The sequence below is a fragment of the Halichoeres trimaculatus genome, unplaced genomic scaffold, assembly GCF_033239565.1.
Source record: "Halichoeres trimaculatus isolate MK-OKI-2021-1 unplaced genomic scaffold, fHalTri1.1 fHalTri1_scaffold_19, whole genome shotgun sequence".
In the NCBI taxonomy this organism is placed as follows: Eukaryota; Metazoa; Chordata; class Actinopteri; order Labriformes; family Labridae; genus Halichoeres; species Halichoeres trimaculatus.
Genome location: NW_027437197.1, coordinates 3,841,297 through 3,859,786, shown reverse-complemented (window position 1 = coordinate 3,859,786; position 18,490 = coordinate 3,841,297). Strand labels below are relative to the sequence as shown.

Genomic DNA, 18,490 nt, shown 5'->3' with positions numbered 1-18,490 from the left:
TGGATCGGTTCAGTCTGGCACCCATATGAAAGGGTCCCAAAAAGTGGGACGGCTAGTCTCAGTTATTTGGGGATCTGTCCCGGAATACGTCAGTGGAAACGCCGCTAAATGCGCCCCGGGCCCCCGGGACAAACTCAACCGGTCTGCTTGGTGGAAACATGGCTTAAGAGAGTGGAAGAGTAGGCGATTTTCCGTGCTGGACATGAACACAGCATTACAAGTTTATATACAGACGAACAAATTCGTTAAACTGAAAAACTTTGAGATTTTATTATTTCACAACTTTTTATTTTTGACCACATAAACACACAAAAGTACCGAAAATTGGTACTGTTGAGTACCGACACCGATTGCCAGGTACCGAGCGTCAGTGCCGTGGAAGATGAAATATGAGTTGAATGATAATGACAGGGATGGGTACCTTTCACATTTGAAATGATACGGTACCGATGCCTGGTACCTGGTAATCGATACAGATACTCAATGGTACCAATTTTCGCTATGTTTTGTGTTTATGTGGTAAAAAATATCAATTGTTTCATAACAAAATCTTTTTTTTTCTTTTTAACTTATTTATTTTTCAATATATAACCTTGCAATGCTGTGTTGGCCAACTCTTCCACTCCCTCACAGTCACAAGGATGCATTTGGGTACCTAAACATGGTACCTTTCGATTTTAGGTAAATCGGTACCCAGTACTTTTGACTGAATTCAGATGGTACCTGTAAAAGAACCTAATTCAGAACCCATCCCTAGATGATGATGGTGATATCTACAGACTGTATCAGGAGCTATATTTTCTCCCAATAACGTACATCATATTTGAGTTAGTTTTAAATATTTATTGAGGATATCTGACATCCCAACTTTTGTCTAACCCAGTCATAAGCAAAAACTAAAATAAAGGAATTCAGTTTGAACAAATAAAAGAGTTTTTGAACAAAAATATCACAGTTTAAAATTGTTAAACAAAAAATCCTGATACTAAGGAAAGAGGAAAGAGGAAACTGAAAAAAATCCCACTTATTAAGAAAATTATTTAGCCTATATAAAAGACAGTCAAGAGGAAATGAAACTTTACTGGAAGCCTGATTTTTACCAGAAGTTTTCCTCACCTTTAAACATCCAGTATGTGAAAGAAAATGTGTTTTCCTCCAGCGGTAATCTTCACTTGTTGCTTGTGAGGAGACTTCTAAGAGTGAATAGACGCCCACGATTTGGAGTTTTTTATAAACGTGTTGCAGGAAATAAATCAGACACAAGAAAAAGCATCAACACTTTAGTTTTACTTGTTGCTTCTTTTAGTTTCTTGTCTTGATTGCTTTACTTTTTACACATTGAGGCTTATTTATTTACATATTTACATCTTAACTATACATATGTACATGATGAGCTCCTAGAAGCAGAAACCTATATTACATTATAAACAGGATAATTTGATTCAAGAGTCTGTTTTTGTCCACATCTGTCTCAACCTGTGAGAGAAAATTAAAAATGTTTATCCTTTGGAGCCAAACTTTCCTTGAATCTCTTCAGGAGTGATTTTTGAAATGAAAATGTTAATTCCAGGTGAACAACAAAAGGTGTTTGTTGCTCATGTTGAATTCACGGCTGATTGTGGCAACTCAGTTTGTGAATCATAAGTTCAGCAGGACCGTTTTCTCGGGGAACATCGCCCGTTTCCCTCTCACCGGCATATGATACCTCATCTCCTTCCAAAACCTGGCGCTGGGGGAGAGGGATGGAGACAGCTGTGTGTCTTCTCCACCTTTCTCTTCATCCTCTCTCCTCCTAATACACATCCCCGACTTCTGCTTCCTCCTAGGGCTCTTCCACAAGCACACAGCGCCCTGTTTTTTCCGGAGCTGGCGCACCGACTCTGGGAAGAGGGCGAGCTGAGCCGGGCTGATCTTCTCCAGCTCCACGAGAACCACCTGCGAAGAAGAAGAACTCAGGTGAGTGAAAAGGCTATGGTGAAACTTCACTATCAGTGTGATCATGGGTGTTTCTCACCTTCAAAGATCCCTCCAAGAGAGTCCTGTGCATCGCTGAAACACACTCCATCTGCTGCCGTGGGTCTGGATAGTCCTCTTTATCGCTCTCATAGTTCATGCTGCTGTCATCTGTGGTTTTGGGATCACTGCTCTTAGAGACGTTGTTATTGTTGCTGCTTGTGCTGCTTGTGTGTCTTTTGCTGATGAAAGTGGAGGCCGTGTAGAGCAGAAGGACTTTGCGACTGGCTTGTAAGTTTGCCTCCACTGAGTCCACGATGGCTGCAGGAGAAGACAGAGCATGAGAGGGTCAGTGCATTGAGTCTGAGCGCGTGCTTGGATATTCGGTCAGCAGAGTGAAACAGGACCACAGTCCAGTCCCCGCCGTGGAAGTGACTCACCCTCCCCGGGCAGACAGTCACGTCCTGCTATGAAAAGTTTGTAGCCACAAGCTTTTTCCAGCACTTGAGGCAGCGTGTGGAGGGCAAACTCCTCCACTTCCTTGCTGAATCCAGCGGCGCGGGGCTGTGGATACGCCACGTAAGCGTCGTACAGCTTTCCATCCAAGTCTGGAACCAGATAAAGAAAGTCTGTGGTAAAAGTTCACAAACTGAACACTTTTTCAGCATAATTTTAATTAAAAACAAGTCGCACTGATTTCTACTTAAATCAGTAGAAGACAACCTTAAGCCTTTATAACTTCTTATTGTGGGGAAAATAAGTGTTGAACACGTAATTACAATTCAAACAAAATTTCTACCAGACATTGGTATTAACTCAGATAATCCACACATGAAAAGAAATCTCAACGTTCAGGTCCATAAATAATGATGATGTAGAATTAAGTACGATGAGAAAAAAAGTTGATGCTTTCAATACTTATTTTCCCCACTGTATGAGGCATTTGCCTGATATCGACACACAGCTGACGTTCATTTTTGTGTAACAAGAAAGACAAAAAATTTAGATTCAGCAATCTAACTACGACATAATGACCCAAATTCCTGAATTAGATCAAGATATTCTGTGAAAGTCTTCGTTTCTGTTGCTAAGTGCTCTTTGTTTTGATGTTCCTGTCCCAGTTTTCCGAATACAGCTAACAACAGGGGCAGGATGTGGTTGTCTTTTCTTTTAATTGCTGACTGTTTTTTTCTGTTTATTCAGTCATATTCAGAGGCTTTTAGGTTGTTACACTGTATAATATCTACTTTATTGTCTTTTAAGGCTTTATACTCTTGAATAGACTACTACTGTAACCATCCTGAGGCTCCTCAGTCGATGATTTTCAGTTGTGTTTACTGTTAGCAGTCTTGTGGTTTGTGTGTTTCGCTTGTTTGAGCCTACTGTTGACACTTGCAGGCAAGGTGTGAAGTCTAGTGGGAAAGTTAGTCAGTTATGATGTCAGCGTGGGTAGATACTATATATCTGAGAACAAAGGTCAAGCATCACTGTGGGTTTTTCCACCGGGGCTTGGGTTTGACACTAACACTTTTTAAGGCTACTGCTATGTTCTACTGTAATATTGTTTTCCGAGCACCAGTGCTGTTAACTGCGGTTTATACAGACCTTTGCTTGGTTGGTGGTAAATATTCTCATCAGAATAAGAAAAACTGATGATGTTTTAGTATTTAATAACTTGAAATATGGATGTGTTGATATACAGGTTTGTAGTTTTGTAGTTTGTAGTTTTACAGGAGGCAGACTTATACACTACAGCACTGTTCAGTTATACTCTACAATTAAATGTTTTTTAAAAAGAAAACAAAAAAAAATGCTTTATTTCTGTCAATTTTTATTTTTTGTTAAAGCTGTAGCCTGTCCATCCTGTAATTTTAACACAAAGAAATGAGTGAAAAAAAAAGCTATTTATTTTAGTGTGGGCTCACAAAATCCATGCCTCAATGCATGAGTCAGCGCCCTGGTCGGGGCACCCCAGTCTAAAAAGTTGGGTCCGCCCCTGCCTGTCAGAGCGCACCTCGTTACAGGTTCGTTATGCTGCTCTGCTCATCAGCAGATGAGTTTATACTAACGGAGGGTTGAGTTGGTGGAATAGAAGAAGTTACAGAGAAAGACAGGACTCCCCGCAGTCTATTTTCACAAATCATGATCCAGACATATCATCGAAAAGAGGGGATTTTCTTCGGTAGAGTGGGGATGCTCTGAGAAAAACTGATGTATATTCCTCCACTATCTAAATCTAAAAATGATCAGAATATTATCTTTAAAGAGCAGCAGTTTTTACGCGTTAGTCACATCATTAATGACCTGCAGGTGAACCTTAAAGGGTCCTGGCTTCATAAATGTTTTAGTCAAACATCTTAATCAAACTCCTGAAAACTGACCGATTGAAAACAGAGTAACAGGGGTTTGAACTGCTTTTGATACGGACCTTAGGGAATATGTGTTTGTCAAAACGCTTTCTGCGGTTTAAAAGGTGCGCAATATTGGGGGATAAAAACCAAAATTTTTCTTTTTTGAAATCGTCCACAAAGAAAAATTCAAATCACATCATCGCCCCAGGCCTATACAGGACACATGGTGACACACCTGTTGTGAAATCTTACCTTTGTTTGGATAGAGGATTGGAAACGCTCTCCTGAACTCCAGCACAATGTCAACTTTGAAAAGGTAGTAGATGATGACGCTGCTGATGAAGAGAACCATCACACTTCCCAGCGTGAGTCCGATAGGTAGCACGATGTTGGGGTCTGTAGAGACAAACATCACAGAGATCAGAAAAACAGCTTATGGACTCTTTCCTGTGGTCTCAAGCTGTTTTACAAACAGCAGTGAGCACATATTATCTACTGCTTTTGCTTGTAGTATGTAGTATGACTGTTCTGCTGGGTCTGTTTTGCAGTCTACTACTCTGGTTTCCGGTTTCAGAAGCGGAGCTACAGGTGATGTTTTGTTTTCCCTTTATTATAAATGTACAAAACAATCTATGGGCAGATCTCGGCCTTTAAGTTATTTTGTAAATCATATCACAAAGAATCATCAGACTTGATTTATAATCTCACGCCAAAAGTTATATTGTTTACTGAAAATAAATCTCAAAGGGATTTTTATTTTTTACAGCTGATGGAAAAAAAACACTGTATATACCACGTATGGTTTAAAAAGTGAATTAGTTTTTAATATGGGCTTAGGTGAATTTTTAGAAGTAAACACCTCTGTTATGACTGAAAGTGACAAGATTTACTGGTGTTTCTTCACATCATTTTACTTAGTGTTGTTGTATTGTAGTTATAATGCCGACTCATTCCAGTAGATGGCGGTAATTCACCAAAACCTGCCACCTGCATAGACAAACAGCATTAGCGCCATGCATTGTGGGAAACAGTATGTAGGTAGAGTGGTTCGTTGCATACTGAAAAATTTTCCTACATCAGTAGGACATCCAGGGATTTTTGGTATTAAACACATTTGATCATGTGATCTCATTACAGAGGTTAGAAAACTGGGTAAATGTGTCTCAGACTAAACGTCAATGACCTGTGGGATTCCCCAGGGGTCAATCCCGGGACCCCTATTGTTCAATTTCTACATGCTTCCATCAGGCTAGCTTGTATGCAGCTGTATGTGTCCTACCACAGCTATACAGATGACACTCAGATCTACTCAGATTTCCTCGTGCTTAACTCAGACAAACTGAACTTATTGTTCATGGTCCACAGAAACAAAGAGAAAGTTTTAGCAGTGACCCTAAGACTGTACCAGTTTGACTTTTCTTGAAGAAGCTGTCAACTTACTCCCTCTACTGGTCATCTGTCTGCCTGATGCCACTTTTGATCACTGTTTTAATGAGAGTAACTCTTGAAGAAAATGTAATAAGAGCTGAATCACTCCATCTCCTGAGAAACTCCATGTAGTGCACAGATAACTAAAAGCTTCTCTTTGTTTCGTACCTTCTAGTATCAGAGTGAAGTATGCCTCAGGACTGCGTCTGAAGCTGTACACTTTACACGTGTAGTTGAAGTTGAGATCCTCCTCCTTTAGCTCAGAGAATGTCAGCAGCTGCTCAAACCACACACCCTGAGGAGACACATCCTGGCTCCACTCTCTGAAGAAAACAGACATGAGGAAAAATAAGTGTGCAAAAAAAACATTCTTGATACTGTGTAACTCTATCCAAAACAAAAAAGAGGAGCAGTAGAGATGCTAACCGTTTTGACAGGTAGATGCGATGAGAGGAGTTTTCATTCCTGATGAAGTTATTTTTTGCCACCCACATGATATCATCTGTGGGTTTCCCAACACCGGGCACAAACACCAGGCACCGCTTTCTAAAAGTGGAGCCTAAACACCCGCAGAAACAACAGCATAAATTATTCTTAAGAAAAATACTTTCATAAACCTTTTAGCCCTAATTAATCTCCTGGAGAGACTCACCAAGAGCCACCTTGATCGACTCATTCGCTGGTTCATGCACCTGTGGAGCCAAACTGTACTCTTCTGAAAAGGAAGATGGAAGAGTCACGTCATGGTTTCAATATCACCGCTGTTACTCTTTGCCCTCAATCCTGTGCTTCCCCCTAGTGCAAGGGTCTGCAACCTGTGGCTCTTTGACTCCTCTGCAGTGGCTTCTTGAAGCTTTAAAAAATGTTATTGAAATAAAGAATTTTGATTTTTCTCATAGAGGGTGTTGGTGATTAAAGACACAACCAACCAACCACCATGCACCTGTGGCTAACCTCAAGTTTTACAGCCCTGGGAAGATAACTACATCTACAAAAAGACTAATCTGGAAGAAATTCATTAAGTTACAAACCTCTTTAATATTTTGGGAAAATCTAAAATTGTGATGCTTTTTTTGAAAGTTCTGCAACTTTAAAAATGTCCAAATTGTTGCAATTTTTGCAAGTTTTTAAACATTTCAAATTTAAAAAAATTGACAAAAATTTAGATAAATTTTCACTAAACTTTTTTTAAATTAAAAAAAAAACATTTTAATTCTGTGTGGATGAATTCATTCAACTGACAGCATGCCAGCTTAAAATACATGCATGATATGTAGAAAGACATTAGCAAACAACAACAACAAAAATGAGATGAGCAATAAAATTGATACATGTATTCAAATTCAAGTATTATTTCAAAAGTTTTAAAATTAAAAACAATGATTAAATTCTAACTGTTGACATTTCTTTTCTTTTTTTTTTTTTTACATTTATGCAAATTTATAACATTTGATTTAAAATTAACAAGCAAATTTTTGAAAATAAGTAAAAACTTTTGTGAAATTCTGAAATTCCAACAATTTTGTAAAAATTTTTGCAAATTTCTGAAATTCCACATTTTTTAAAGATTTATTGGTAAATTTTTGAAAAGAAGAAAGATTGTTGAATATATTCCTATATTTTTAATTTCCAACATTTTTGAATCTTTTGTAAGTTTATGACATTACAATTTTTGTCATTTTTAATTTTTTTTTTCTATTTTTCATTTTTTTTCTATATTTTTAAATCTCAAGTTCTTTTTGAAAATTTTGCAATTTAAAAAAACAAAAACAAAAACAAGACATCATATTTACAATTTTATGAATTCAAAAAAATCTTGTTAGATTATTCTTCACTAGATTTCAACTATGTATAGACTTTTATACATCCTTTTGTCTTCACTTAAAAGATAAAGTGGATTTTGTTGCTCGGATTGACTTTAATCCAGGTGAGCTGAGGCAACATGGCTCCTATGAAAGTAAAGGTTGCAGGCCCCTGCTCTTTCTGATGCTTATAGTAAAGTTGATTTAGAAAGCTCTCTGTTCTCACCTCTGACCCATGCATCAATAGTCTCTGACATGGATCCTGTAACCCCACCAAGAGTAAAGGTCAGAGTGCAGGTGTAGGGGCCGTTGTTTTGGAAATCCACCTTATCAATCTTTAGTTTGGTCATAGTCCAGTAGGTATACTTTCCTGACCCGTATTCTATGGGTTCACAACCCTGGGAGGAAGAGATAAAGCATGTTTTTAGAAAGAAAGTAGAAAGATAAAATCAAAAGATCTGTGAATGAATGAATAAAAAACTGTCCCAGAACTCACTCTGTACCACTGGATGGAAGGGCTGACGTCGTAGCTTTTCAGTTTGTTGATGTGGTCCAGAAGAGGGCAGGACAGAAAGTCAGTGACTCCCTTTGTAAGACTTTGAAGAGCTTTCTGTGGCCTCCCACAGTCTCCTGCAACTGGTGCATCCACAACCAGCTTGGTGGCCTGCATGTAGCAGCAAGACGGAGTCCTGAAAGGAGATTAAGGATGGTGGGATACTTTTACTCCTACATCTCACCCAAGAAAGTCAGTTTCCTGTAGATTGTTTAAGATAAGATGCATGCACTGGCCACAAGGTGTCGCCAAAGTAGAACACATTCAGTTCAACATTCAGTTTAAGTGTTGCATTAATCTGTCCCCATACCTCAGGATGGTCACGTAGTCTCCATCATCCTCCGGTGTCACCTTCAGAATCCACAAAGTCTCTCCCTGCACCAGGATCCGGCTGGTCTGGTTGTTGATTTCTTGACCTGTTTTTGCGTCGTACCAGGTGATGTTGTACGGCACACTCGTAAAGTTGAAGACATCCGGTGACACCAGGGTGCTATTCAGCATAGCTACGTCCCCAGGTACGGAGAAAACCCGCTCAAACTGGAGTTTGTAGTCGGTACAGTTCTCTGAAAAAAAAAAAAAGGAACAATGCAAAAAAAAAAAGAGTTATTCATCAACTGAGTTCAAGACTTTGTCCCTGTGAATTTTGAGTCCTTGTCTGTCAGAAACTCTTAACAACTTCAAAGACAAGTATCTGCAATTCCACCATTGGCCACAAGATGGTGACAACATTATTTTATACAGACTGGAGGTGGATGTTGAAATTTGATCAACAGCTGCATTCAAAAGAAGCATGGTTAAAACATCGGACTTTGAGGCAGCAGCTCACCTTGTAGAAATCCTGAACATGTCCCGAGGAAAAACAGGAGACTTCTCAGTGCTGAACTCAGGCCCATGGCTGAAACACACGCAGAAAAAACACTTTGAGTCAAATAGTGCAACAAACCTGGGTTAAAAAACTGCAGCATCAGCCAGTATCTTACTGGAACATCACTGTTCAGTGTCAGTCACGAATCACAGGAGGTCGAAAACACATAGGACTTAGCAAAACAGTTTTATTTCCTCCTAAATCAAGCTCAACACTTCCTAAAGTCTCCAAACGTGTGAGCCTGTTTCTCTCCCTGCGCTGCCCTCTACCTTTCTCCCTCCCACATGAATGACAAACCTTCTGGTTATTCAGGAGTCACTTGTGGTGAAGCCTTTGATAAAACACTGCATTTGGCTTTAGAACTGGAAGGAGGCCAAGCATTCCTTAACACCGCTTGACGTCAGCAAGTTTTTTTTCGCGAAAAGCATGAATGAATCCTCAGGGAAACTGATCTGCTGTGTGTGTGTAACAATTATACAACCACAACAGTTTGTGTTGTCTGAGTTGTGCAAGTTTGTGGCAGGTTTCCAGGGCACAATTCTTTAGTTTTCCAGCTGAAGTGTGTTTATGTTCGAGTGGATATTTACAGACTGTACCAAAGGAAAATCTGAATCTAAAAACAAACTCCACCATTTCTCTTAGCTTAAACTTAAACTCTGAATCTGGATGTACTCAGGCAGCAGAGTTAAGCCCTGGGACATGTCTGAGCAGATAGCAGCGTGGGAAGAGCACTCCCGGGTCAACCTACTCTGCTCTCAAGAGCCTCATGGAGGTTGTGAGTTGTAAACTGTCAGGAGAAAGAGTGAGATTTCCATCTCATATCAGCGTCTTTACTGTGAGACCAACAATGTGTTACTGACAGAGCAGTGATTCAGACAACTTTCTCTCCGTTTGTTCAAAACAGGATGATTTACAACAAGTTTAATTGAAATACAGATTGATGATGCAAGGCCGTGCAATGACTGTACTCCACAAGCAGATAGTCATCTAGATATATCACTTTACAGAAGCTTATCATGACTATCCCGGTAGGTATTACTGGAAACAGTAAAGTGGAGCTCAGACAGGAGCAGACGGATGTACAGCTTCCTGACAGGAAAGAGTTAAAAGACGAGGGGGAAAGGGGTCATCCTGCCAGCTTCTTTGTAGCTTTATATAACCACCACTGCTTCTTTAACCTTGTGGCTGCAGCACTGACTTATCTCCCTTTAAATACATCAAGTTTGTTTCTTTAGAGACTGTTATTTTAGGAAAGAGAGGCTGATATGTCAAGGGCCAGTACTTTATCATGAGTTTCTGATCTAAAAGACGTGACAGTCTACACCTAGACAGCACAGTTTGTTTAGCTTCATAAAAAAACTGCAAAGTGAGCATGGACAGTCACCAAAGGAGAACTTTCACATTGATTTGTGCCTAAACCACACTTTAGGAATCTTTCCTCAGTGTTGTCATGATACCAGATCTTTGAACTCTGATAGATTTACTCTCAAAACATTGGTGATTTCTGGAACCTTGATCATGTGAGTGCAGAAAAATGTCGTCAAACCTTTGAGATCCCAAGGGGTCTGCAACCTTTCCTTTTATAGGAGCCGTTTCGCCTTAGCTCAGCTGAATCAAAGTCATTTAGTAGCCACAAAATCTACTTTATTGTCACGATAAAGACTATCAAGTGTATAAAGTTGTTAACATAGAAATATCCACCGATAATTATCTAAAAGAAAGCTGTTCAAATTGATAAAATTGAACATTTGATGTCTTCGTTTTTTTTAAAAAATTTGAATAAATTTGCAAAAAAAAAAAAAAGAATTGGAAATTCGAATAAATTGCAAAAAATAAAAAATTGCAAAATATTACTAAAAATCACAATTAAATTGAAATTTCAAAACCCTGCTGAAAAATTAAAAGATAAAATTAAGTAAAAAATAAAAATTGATCAAATTTCAAAAGTTTGACAAATTTACAGATAATTTTGAAATTAAAATAATTTACAACAATTTTTAAAAATTTGAAATTTCAGCATTTTCTGAACTTTTTGCAAATATTTTGAGTTTTTTTTAAGTTTTGCAAATTTTTGAAATTTCTAACCTTTTGCTAATTTTTGAGATTGCAGATTTTTGAAACTATTGAAATTTCTTTGAATTTCAGAAATATTTCAGTTTTTGAAATAAAGAAATAAAACGTATGCAAATATAAGAAATTTCATTTTAAAAATTTGATAGGTTTTTTTTTTTTTGAAAAATTTTGCAACTTTAAAAATTTCAAAATTTGAGCTATATTATTAATACTTATCATTAAATTCAATTTAATTTCAGTTTTTGAAATTTCATTCAAAAAATTGCAACATATTTTTTTTTAATTTGAAATTTCAATACAATTGCAAAAATGTAAAAAAAAAAGAAAAAAAAAAAGACATCTCATAAGCAAAAAATATATCAAAAAATAATTAGCAAAATATCCAAAATAATTTTAGGGATACTTGACTTTCATAATATTTTTTGATTATTTCACTCAGGGCATTTTTAGTTGTCTGCTTATGTGCCACATATCAAGCATGTATATTGAGTTAGCAGTTAAATGAATCTACCCCTAATAACAGGATGTTAAGCTGGGACACCCTGCCAATTAGGGATGGGAATTTCAAGCCAAAGTACTTTCAATATTTCCCTGTCGTCTATTTCACAATTATTCCCATTTGCCCCACATGAGGATAATGAAGAATGATTTACAGCTTCGTGATGACCAGGCAGGAGCTGTTAGGAAACGTGTTTAACGGACTGAACTTCATGTCTGTTTATTTTCCGTGAAGAGGTGTGTTGTCCTACAAATGTGCTCACTGAGGCGAACTTTGTCCATCTGTTTGTGGGAAATCTGTTACGACACAGACTCAAGGTCTGGACGAGCGAACTGCTCCACCCCCGTTTAGAAGAGTTCAGAGAGTACTGACCATAAAAACTATCTCAGAAATCTTTTTGTAAAGTTATAACTGGGTATAAGGAGCACAAGGTGTAAAACAGTGGAGCAGTGAGTTGTCCTGAACAGCTGGTAACTGTGGTCTCAGTGTGGCTCATCGTTAGATGCAAACTCCAGCCGTGATTAACTGATGAGAGGAACATGACACAGCAGTAACAGACGTACTGTTACTGCTGATTTCATCAGCTATAAAATGTGTAAATTAGTAGTTTTATCACATCCATCTTTGTGTCCTTTAAAGGTTCCCATAGCGTAACACTGACCTCTTTGTGGAGCTTGTTATGAGCTGTAAAATCAATTACGAGTCATAACAATCACCAACAACGAGTCAAAGGTAATAAACAGCACAGAACAGCAGCCAATTTGGCACTGGAGCTGGAAACACGCTGATTACGGAGGCAGGATATTGGATGTTCTTTGTAGCCAATATCTGTTTTGCTGATATTTTAAAACTCATTTAGCCGATTATTGACTCTGATGTTTTTTCCGCCCAAATTTTTTCAGAGATCATCCTCTCTCTTCTGTCCTGGAAGTAGCTTACAGTATTATAGTGCATACTCTTGATCGCACCTGTTATGTCATATTCATTTCTTATGCAAAACAAGAAAAATACTTGAACTGCAGGTTATTTATTAAAGTTGCTTTCAGACTTAAAACCTGGATGATGGTCTCCCTGAGACAATCATAACAATACCCACAGCCAGGGCAAATGTGGCCAATTTTACAGTTGATATAGTAAATAAACATAACCTCTGTTCACAGGGAGTATGTGAGAAGTGCAACTGTTCAGCAATTAAAGCCTAATTAAACTAAATGGTTAACTGTTTAATTGTTGGTCAGCTACCGATTTTTTGTGCCGATACCGATTTTTTTTTTTTTTTTAACTGACAACATATACCTTCAATGTTCCAATCTTATTTAATTGAAAATCATTGAACAATACCTGTGTAACAATAAAATCTTAATGTTTTAACTTAAACAACCAATAAAGTTTCCTGAGTTTTAGGTCTCAGAGCAAAAAGCATCAGTGGCTGGCTGTCAGACCTTCACCCAACCAATTGATCCCTGCATGTAACTTTTTAACTTAAAAAAGGAGCCGAATATGTGACGACTCCCTCTGCACTGTGCAAACAACATCTAAAGTGCAAATAAAATTTGCAGCCTTAGTCCTTAATCTGAAAACAAATGAATAAGTGGGCTCTGTCAAGACCGCACAATTCTTTGCAGCAGCTCATTATTTTATAGGTTAACTGTATTGGAGGATATTGGCGTGTTGGACGATATTTCATTTTCAGCCAATATCGTCTGATAACGTGCCGATAAATGCTGACTCCAAGCAACACACTGAGTAATCTTGTGACTGATGTGCTTTCACATTGTCTTGAAACGAACAGAGTGTGTGACCTGAAAATCAATGTGGTGAACTTGTTTGCACTGAGATGATCTTAGCTTTACGGGAAATCGCATCCAGTGTTTTTAAGTTGATATCCATTTTGTCAGCAAAGCAAAAACATGTTCTTGAAGGGAAGAGGATGTGATCTTAGATGACAATAGCGAACTGAAACCGTGTCCTTCCAAGCATGTCTGCAGAAAAGTGTGCAAGCAGCAGCTTGTTCAGTGTAACGCAATCACAATGATCAAGTCTCTTTTGGACCAGATTTAGAAAACATCAGATGAGATTCTCTTTGCTGGCTGCAAATACGCTGAGCCCCACGAGGAGCCCTGATTCTCAGGCTCTTGAAACCACTTTATTTTTATCCATGCCTGAGAAAACATCTCTAATGATGAAGAACCAGGCAGTACCGGATGTGTAAAGAAACAGCAGTGGACATGCATTTCCTAAGAAGCAGGATGAATCCAGGGATCATTCCCATAGTGATGACAAGTTTCAGCCTTAACCCTCAGGGGTTAAGGCTGAAATCTAAGGGGTTAAGGCGGGTCAAAATACCACCATTTTTAAATGACTGGCATTTAGAGACCATTTGTCCACACCAAAATCTGAAGAAAACTGGTGTTCTCATCAGTTTCTTAAGTCTCAAGCGATATTAGCAGCATGTCTAAAAAGAAAGCAGGAATAAAAAAAAGCAATATCACTTTGATTGTCATGTCTTTGAAAATTTGCAGAAAATAAACCATGTGCTCTATTTTAATTCTGTAAAAAACAAAGAATTCTACACTCCTTTTCGTTTTTAGCAAGCCCTGAATGATGGACACACATCCTGTATTTGGGCTTAAAAAATCCTTTGAATTTTGCTTTTTATGGCATAAATCAGGGTAAACATCTGCAGTCTGCACTAATTTCCCCAAGTCTCACTAACAACCTTCATTGGTTTCTTCTTTTCTTTGAGTCTTTTCAGTCAAACCATCACTTCACCTGATTTATTTATTTGACAGTAAAGACTTTAAACAGTTAAAATTGTTCATTTAATGCAGGATAATGACTAAATAAAGGAGAGAGGCTGTTTTTAAGTGATGCTACAGAACTGCTTTGCCTTGCAATTCGATGCTTCCAGAGGAAATGAAAGTGCGTCTTAACTGCTGAGTTTTACGATTAAATTATTGCAAAGTGTTGCAGGTTATTTAACTTTATGACTCATGTATAAAAAAGGGAAAAAAACGGGAGTTACCCTTTTCATAGCAGCACGGGATTGTGACTTCCCTTACAGACGGAGATGTGTCACACTGAAGACAATGCTGTTTGTGACAGAAATCCATCCCTCAGGAAGAGAAATGTTGATTCTTTTTTAATTTTGTGGAAAGACACTCCATGATTACCGGCAGGTCTGTTTACTCTGCACAGACTATTAGAAACAAGCAGCACGCACCTACAGCGTCCTGCACGTTAATCTGAGAATTAAAAAAAGCTTAATTTCCTGACCTGGTGGCTATCCAAGTCACTGCTGTTTGTATAAATCTGTTCAAACTGATAAAACAAAATCATTATTGAGGTTTTATGGCGTTTTTTTGAGGGATTGAATTTGCAGAATTTTCAGCCATAGGTCTGAAAAACCCATCTCCACTTTGCAAATAAAATAGATAGATCTGAAAAAGTTAAACGTGTAGCTCTTTCCACATTTCAAGACTTAGATATATTGATTTAAGGAGTGATTTGTGTTTTTACAATCAGAATAGTCTTGCTTGTTGTACCTAGTTGTAGTATTACCAAATCTAATGCAAGAAACAACACGTTTCTCTTTATCGTTTCTGATGTTTTTCAGCATTTTTATGAAGTTTTAAAGTCTAACTCTTTAACAAACATCAATTAACCAAATTATGTAAGAGAAATAGAGGGCAGAAGAAAAACAGTTATTTATACGACACAAAGGGGTCACTTTAAAGAGTTTGCAAGAAGCAATCTGTGCAAGATTTGGAAAAAATGCATCATTTAAGTGTTCAGATACTACTGCAAAGAAAACACTTGCAGAGCTTTCACATTAGCCTTCATATCTTACATTTTAAGATAAAGTGCTGTTAGTTAACAGGATAAAAAAGCATGAGTTTAGCTGTCTAAATAATTATCTTTATTGGATTAACAGAAAAGAAAAACTGAGTTTAAGAAGTGTGGTTTTGTTTACACTTCTTTAAACTTGCAAACATGAAACAACGTTTCCCCGATGCTTGAGTAAAATTCAGTTTTCTCACAGGACAAGTTTGAATGATAGGATACAAATCTCAGAATCTGAGCATGAAAAATGATCAAACTTTAAAGAACTGAGCAGAGGATCGTGACTCACCGTGGACAAAGCGACGCAGAGGCTCCAAACAGACAGTGGAAGTATGGAAGAGTTTACCCGACGCAGCAGAACAAGCAGAGGAAACCTCACCTCTGACCCTCGCGTGCAGCGCGACCAATGACTCAACCGCTCTGTCCCACCTCCATGGGACAGATGCACAAACAACAAGTTCAAGAGGAGGAAGAGCACGCTGGATTGCACCTCTCAGCGATCGCTGTTCTTCTTCCTCTGCGTTTCAACACACGATTAAACAACCAGCAAAACCTTCCTGTTCACAAAACAGCAAACAGCAACAAACAGTGACCTACAGAGATGAGACTTTGCTTACAGACGTGTCGTACTCTGATCGTTCTCAGAGGCCGCGTAACGTCCCTACACTGACCACACGTTCTGCCACATTAGACCATGAAGCTGTTTGTCCAACAGGTCATACATCTCACAACAAATCGTCCTAAAAAGGGTCTTTGACTCCTTTGCAGTGGCTCCTTGTAGCCTTACAGAAACATTATTGAAAGAATTGTTGTTTTTCTTACAGAGGGTATTGATGATTAAAGACACTGACAGTAAATAAAATCCTGTGTTAACATTTAGTTGAACTAAATCTTCATCCCATCTGTCAATAAAGCCTGCCACCGCTCTACTTCACCTCCTACAACATCAACAGCCCACCAACTTTCCATGCACCTGTGGCTAACCTCAAGTTTTACAGCCCTGGGAAGATAACTACATCTACAAATGACTAATCTGGAAGAAAATACTGATTTTAATTTTTTCTTAATAGATCCATTTAAAATGTTGAAGTTTTGCAATTTTTTTGGAATAATTTGTTTATTTTAATTTTTGCATTTTTTTTAGAAATTTTAATTTCCTAATTTTTTTTTTGAAATTTCATTTTTTTGCACAATTTTTTAAAATGTAAAAAAAAATGTTTTTTAAAAAAAAATAATTTCAAAACTTTTTTTTGAGATTTCAAATTTTTTTTAACCATCAACAAATTTGTTTCATCTAAAAAAATTCCAATTTTGTTAAAAATTTTAAAAATTAAAATGTTTGAAAATTTGGATTTTTTAAATTAATTAATTATTTTTTTTGCAAATCTTTAACTTTTAAAATTTTGAAGTTTTTGCACATTTATTTATTTATTTTGCATATTTATTTTATTTCAAAACTTCCAAATTTTTGCAAACTTTTTAAAATTTTGACATTTTTGGAAAATTTTGAAACATTTTAAAATTTGTTGCAATTTCTCTTCCAAATTTTATGAATTTCAGATTTAATCGGTCCAACAAAATGTCTTGTTTAGACCATTTTTCACTAAATTTTAACTTTTACAATTTTTTTACACTCTATTGTATGAAGATAAAGTAGATTTTGTGGCTCCTGAATGACTTTAATCCCGGTGAGCTTAGGCAAAATGGCTCTTATGATGGTGAAGATTGCAGACCCCTTGTTCAAGTTGATACACTGACACAAGACATAAAGGCGAGAAAAACTTCTTTAAATGTATAACAATTTTTCCTTTATTAGTTTATTTGAAGAAATATGATAGAATAAATAGAGGTAACCTTGTTTTTTTTATCAGAAATCTCCTTCTCTTGAATTATTTTGCCTTTCCTCAGCTGAGCATCTCCACACAGACAGGCTTGTTTGTTGTTGTCTTACATTGGTTGGAAGTTGGGGAGAAAGCCTTGAAAACGTACGAGTTGCAGCTTGTTGATGAAACAATTTTATTCGGATCAATAAAACAAACTTCAAGTTGGGCTGTTTTGCCAGAAAGCACACAGTTGGCACCACTTTGAGGTAGAAAATTCATGTCCATAACACTGATAGGAGCACGTTTGTCCATGAGCTCAAAATACTGTCATGACTGACCAATCACATCCCAGCATTAGCACATACCAGTTCTTCAATCCCAGAGAGGAATGTGTTTTTGCCTCATCCTCTTTTCCATCTAATACTGCAAACATGTGTCATCCATGTGTTTTTCCCTCTTATCTCACAGACAGTGGACACGTCAGCGTGGTTAAAAGAAAAACAACATTGTTTTGTGGTTTTAATTAATAACAAGCATGATTGCTCACAAGGCGAGTTGCCTTCGATCACTGTGATGCTGTGAACAATGAGGAAAAGGTCTGTAACCGTCATGGTCAACGCTGGACCACTGTGTGGTTTTTCCAAAGACCTGGTCATGTTTGCAGAGGTTTCAGGGTGAAAACACATTTTTCATGTTCACATTGTTTTAAAATATGTGGGGTGTCTTTTCTAGACTCCCCAAAAACCTTCATTAAAGTGTAAATATCTTTAACTTCAGCACGATTCAACTCCTCACCATGTGGGTCACTCATGAGGTTTGGATATGGTTACTATCAGTCTTTAAATCTCTGACAATCTGAATTCAGAGATAAACAAAAAGGCACGTCAGTGTTTGAGGAGGAAGGCTCCCTCAAACAGAATCCAGCTGTGTTGACACGGCACTTAACTGCTGATTTTGGAACAGAGCGCAGGTGCCGCTGAGGCTACGTCACAGACGGTAAACGTGGTGCCACAGATCTGGATCACAGAGCACATACAGTAAACATTTCCAGGGGACAGAGAACTCACCAGTCTTCATCAGGTCACATGAAAATCCTGTGAAACCATCTTCTGCTTTTATTTACGATAAAAAAAAAAAAGTTAGCCCAAAGCGAGGACGAGTCTTCTCCAGTTTTGACTTCCTCTTTGTGGAGACTTCGGCTCATTTTGCAATTTCCTTTTCAGGGATCTTTTGAAAGCCTGAGTGTGAAATCTGTTGAGCAATAACTGGGAGGAGAGCAGCCTGGATTCTTCTCTACACA

General features: G+C 37.7%; 1 protein-coding gene across 2 annotated transcripts; it reads right to left on the bottom strand.

The window, feature by feature from the left end:
- Nucleotides 1-1,085: 1,085 nt before the first annotated feature.
- LOC141808872 (interleukin-1 receptor type 1-like) lies at nucleotides 1,086-18,416 on the bottom strand. Of its 2 annotated transcripts, none has more exons than XM_074695628.1 (12): nucleotides 18,258-18,416; nucleotides 8,914-8,982; nucleotides 8,398-8,650; nucleotides 8,031-8,223; nucleotides 7,761-7,932; nucleotides 6,385-6,447; nucleotides 6,159-6,291; nucleotides 5,901-6,055; nucleotides 4,557-4,700; nucleotides 2,394-2,561; nucleotides 2,015-2,274; nucleotides 1,086-1,935 (listed from the first exon to the last, which is right to left on the bottom strand). In XM_074695628.1, exons 1-12 carry the CDS (start codon nucleotides 18,265-18,267, stop codon nucleotides 1,639-1,641), a joined length of 1,917 nt encoding a protein of 638 aa, XP_074551729.1. In that variant the 5' UTR covers nucleotides 18,268-18,416; the 3' UTR covers nucleotides 1,086-1,638. The 2 variants fall into 2 exon arrangements, with proteins under 2 accessions (XP_074551729.1, XP_074551730.1); XM_074695629.1 differs by lacking the exon at nucleotides 18,258-18,416 and adding an exon at nucleotides 15,657-15,786 and having other exon boundaries at nucleotides 1,087-1,935.
- Nucleotides 18,417-18,490: the final 74 nt, after the last annotated feature.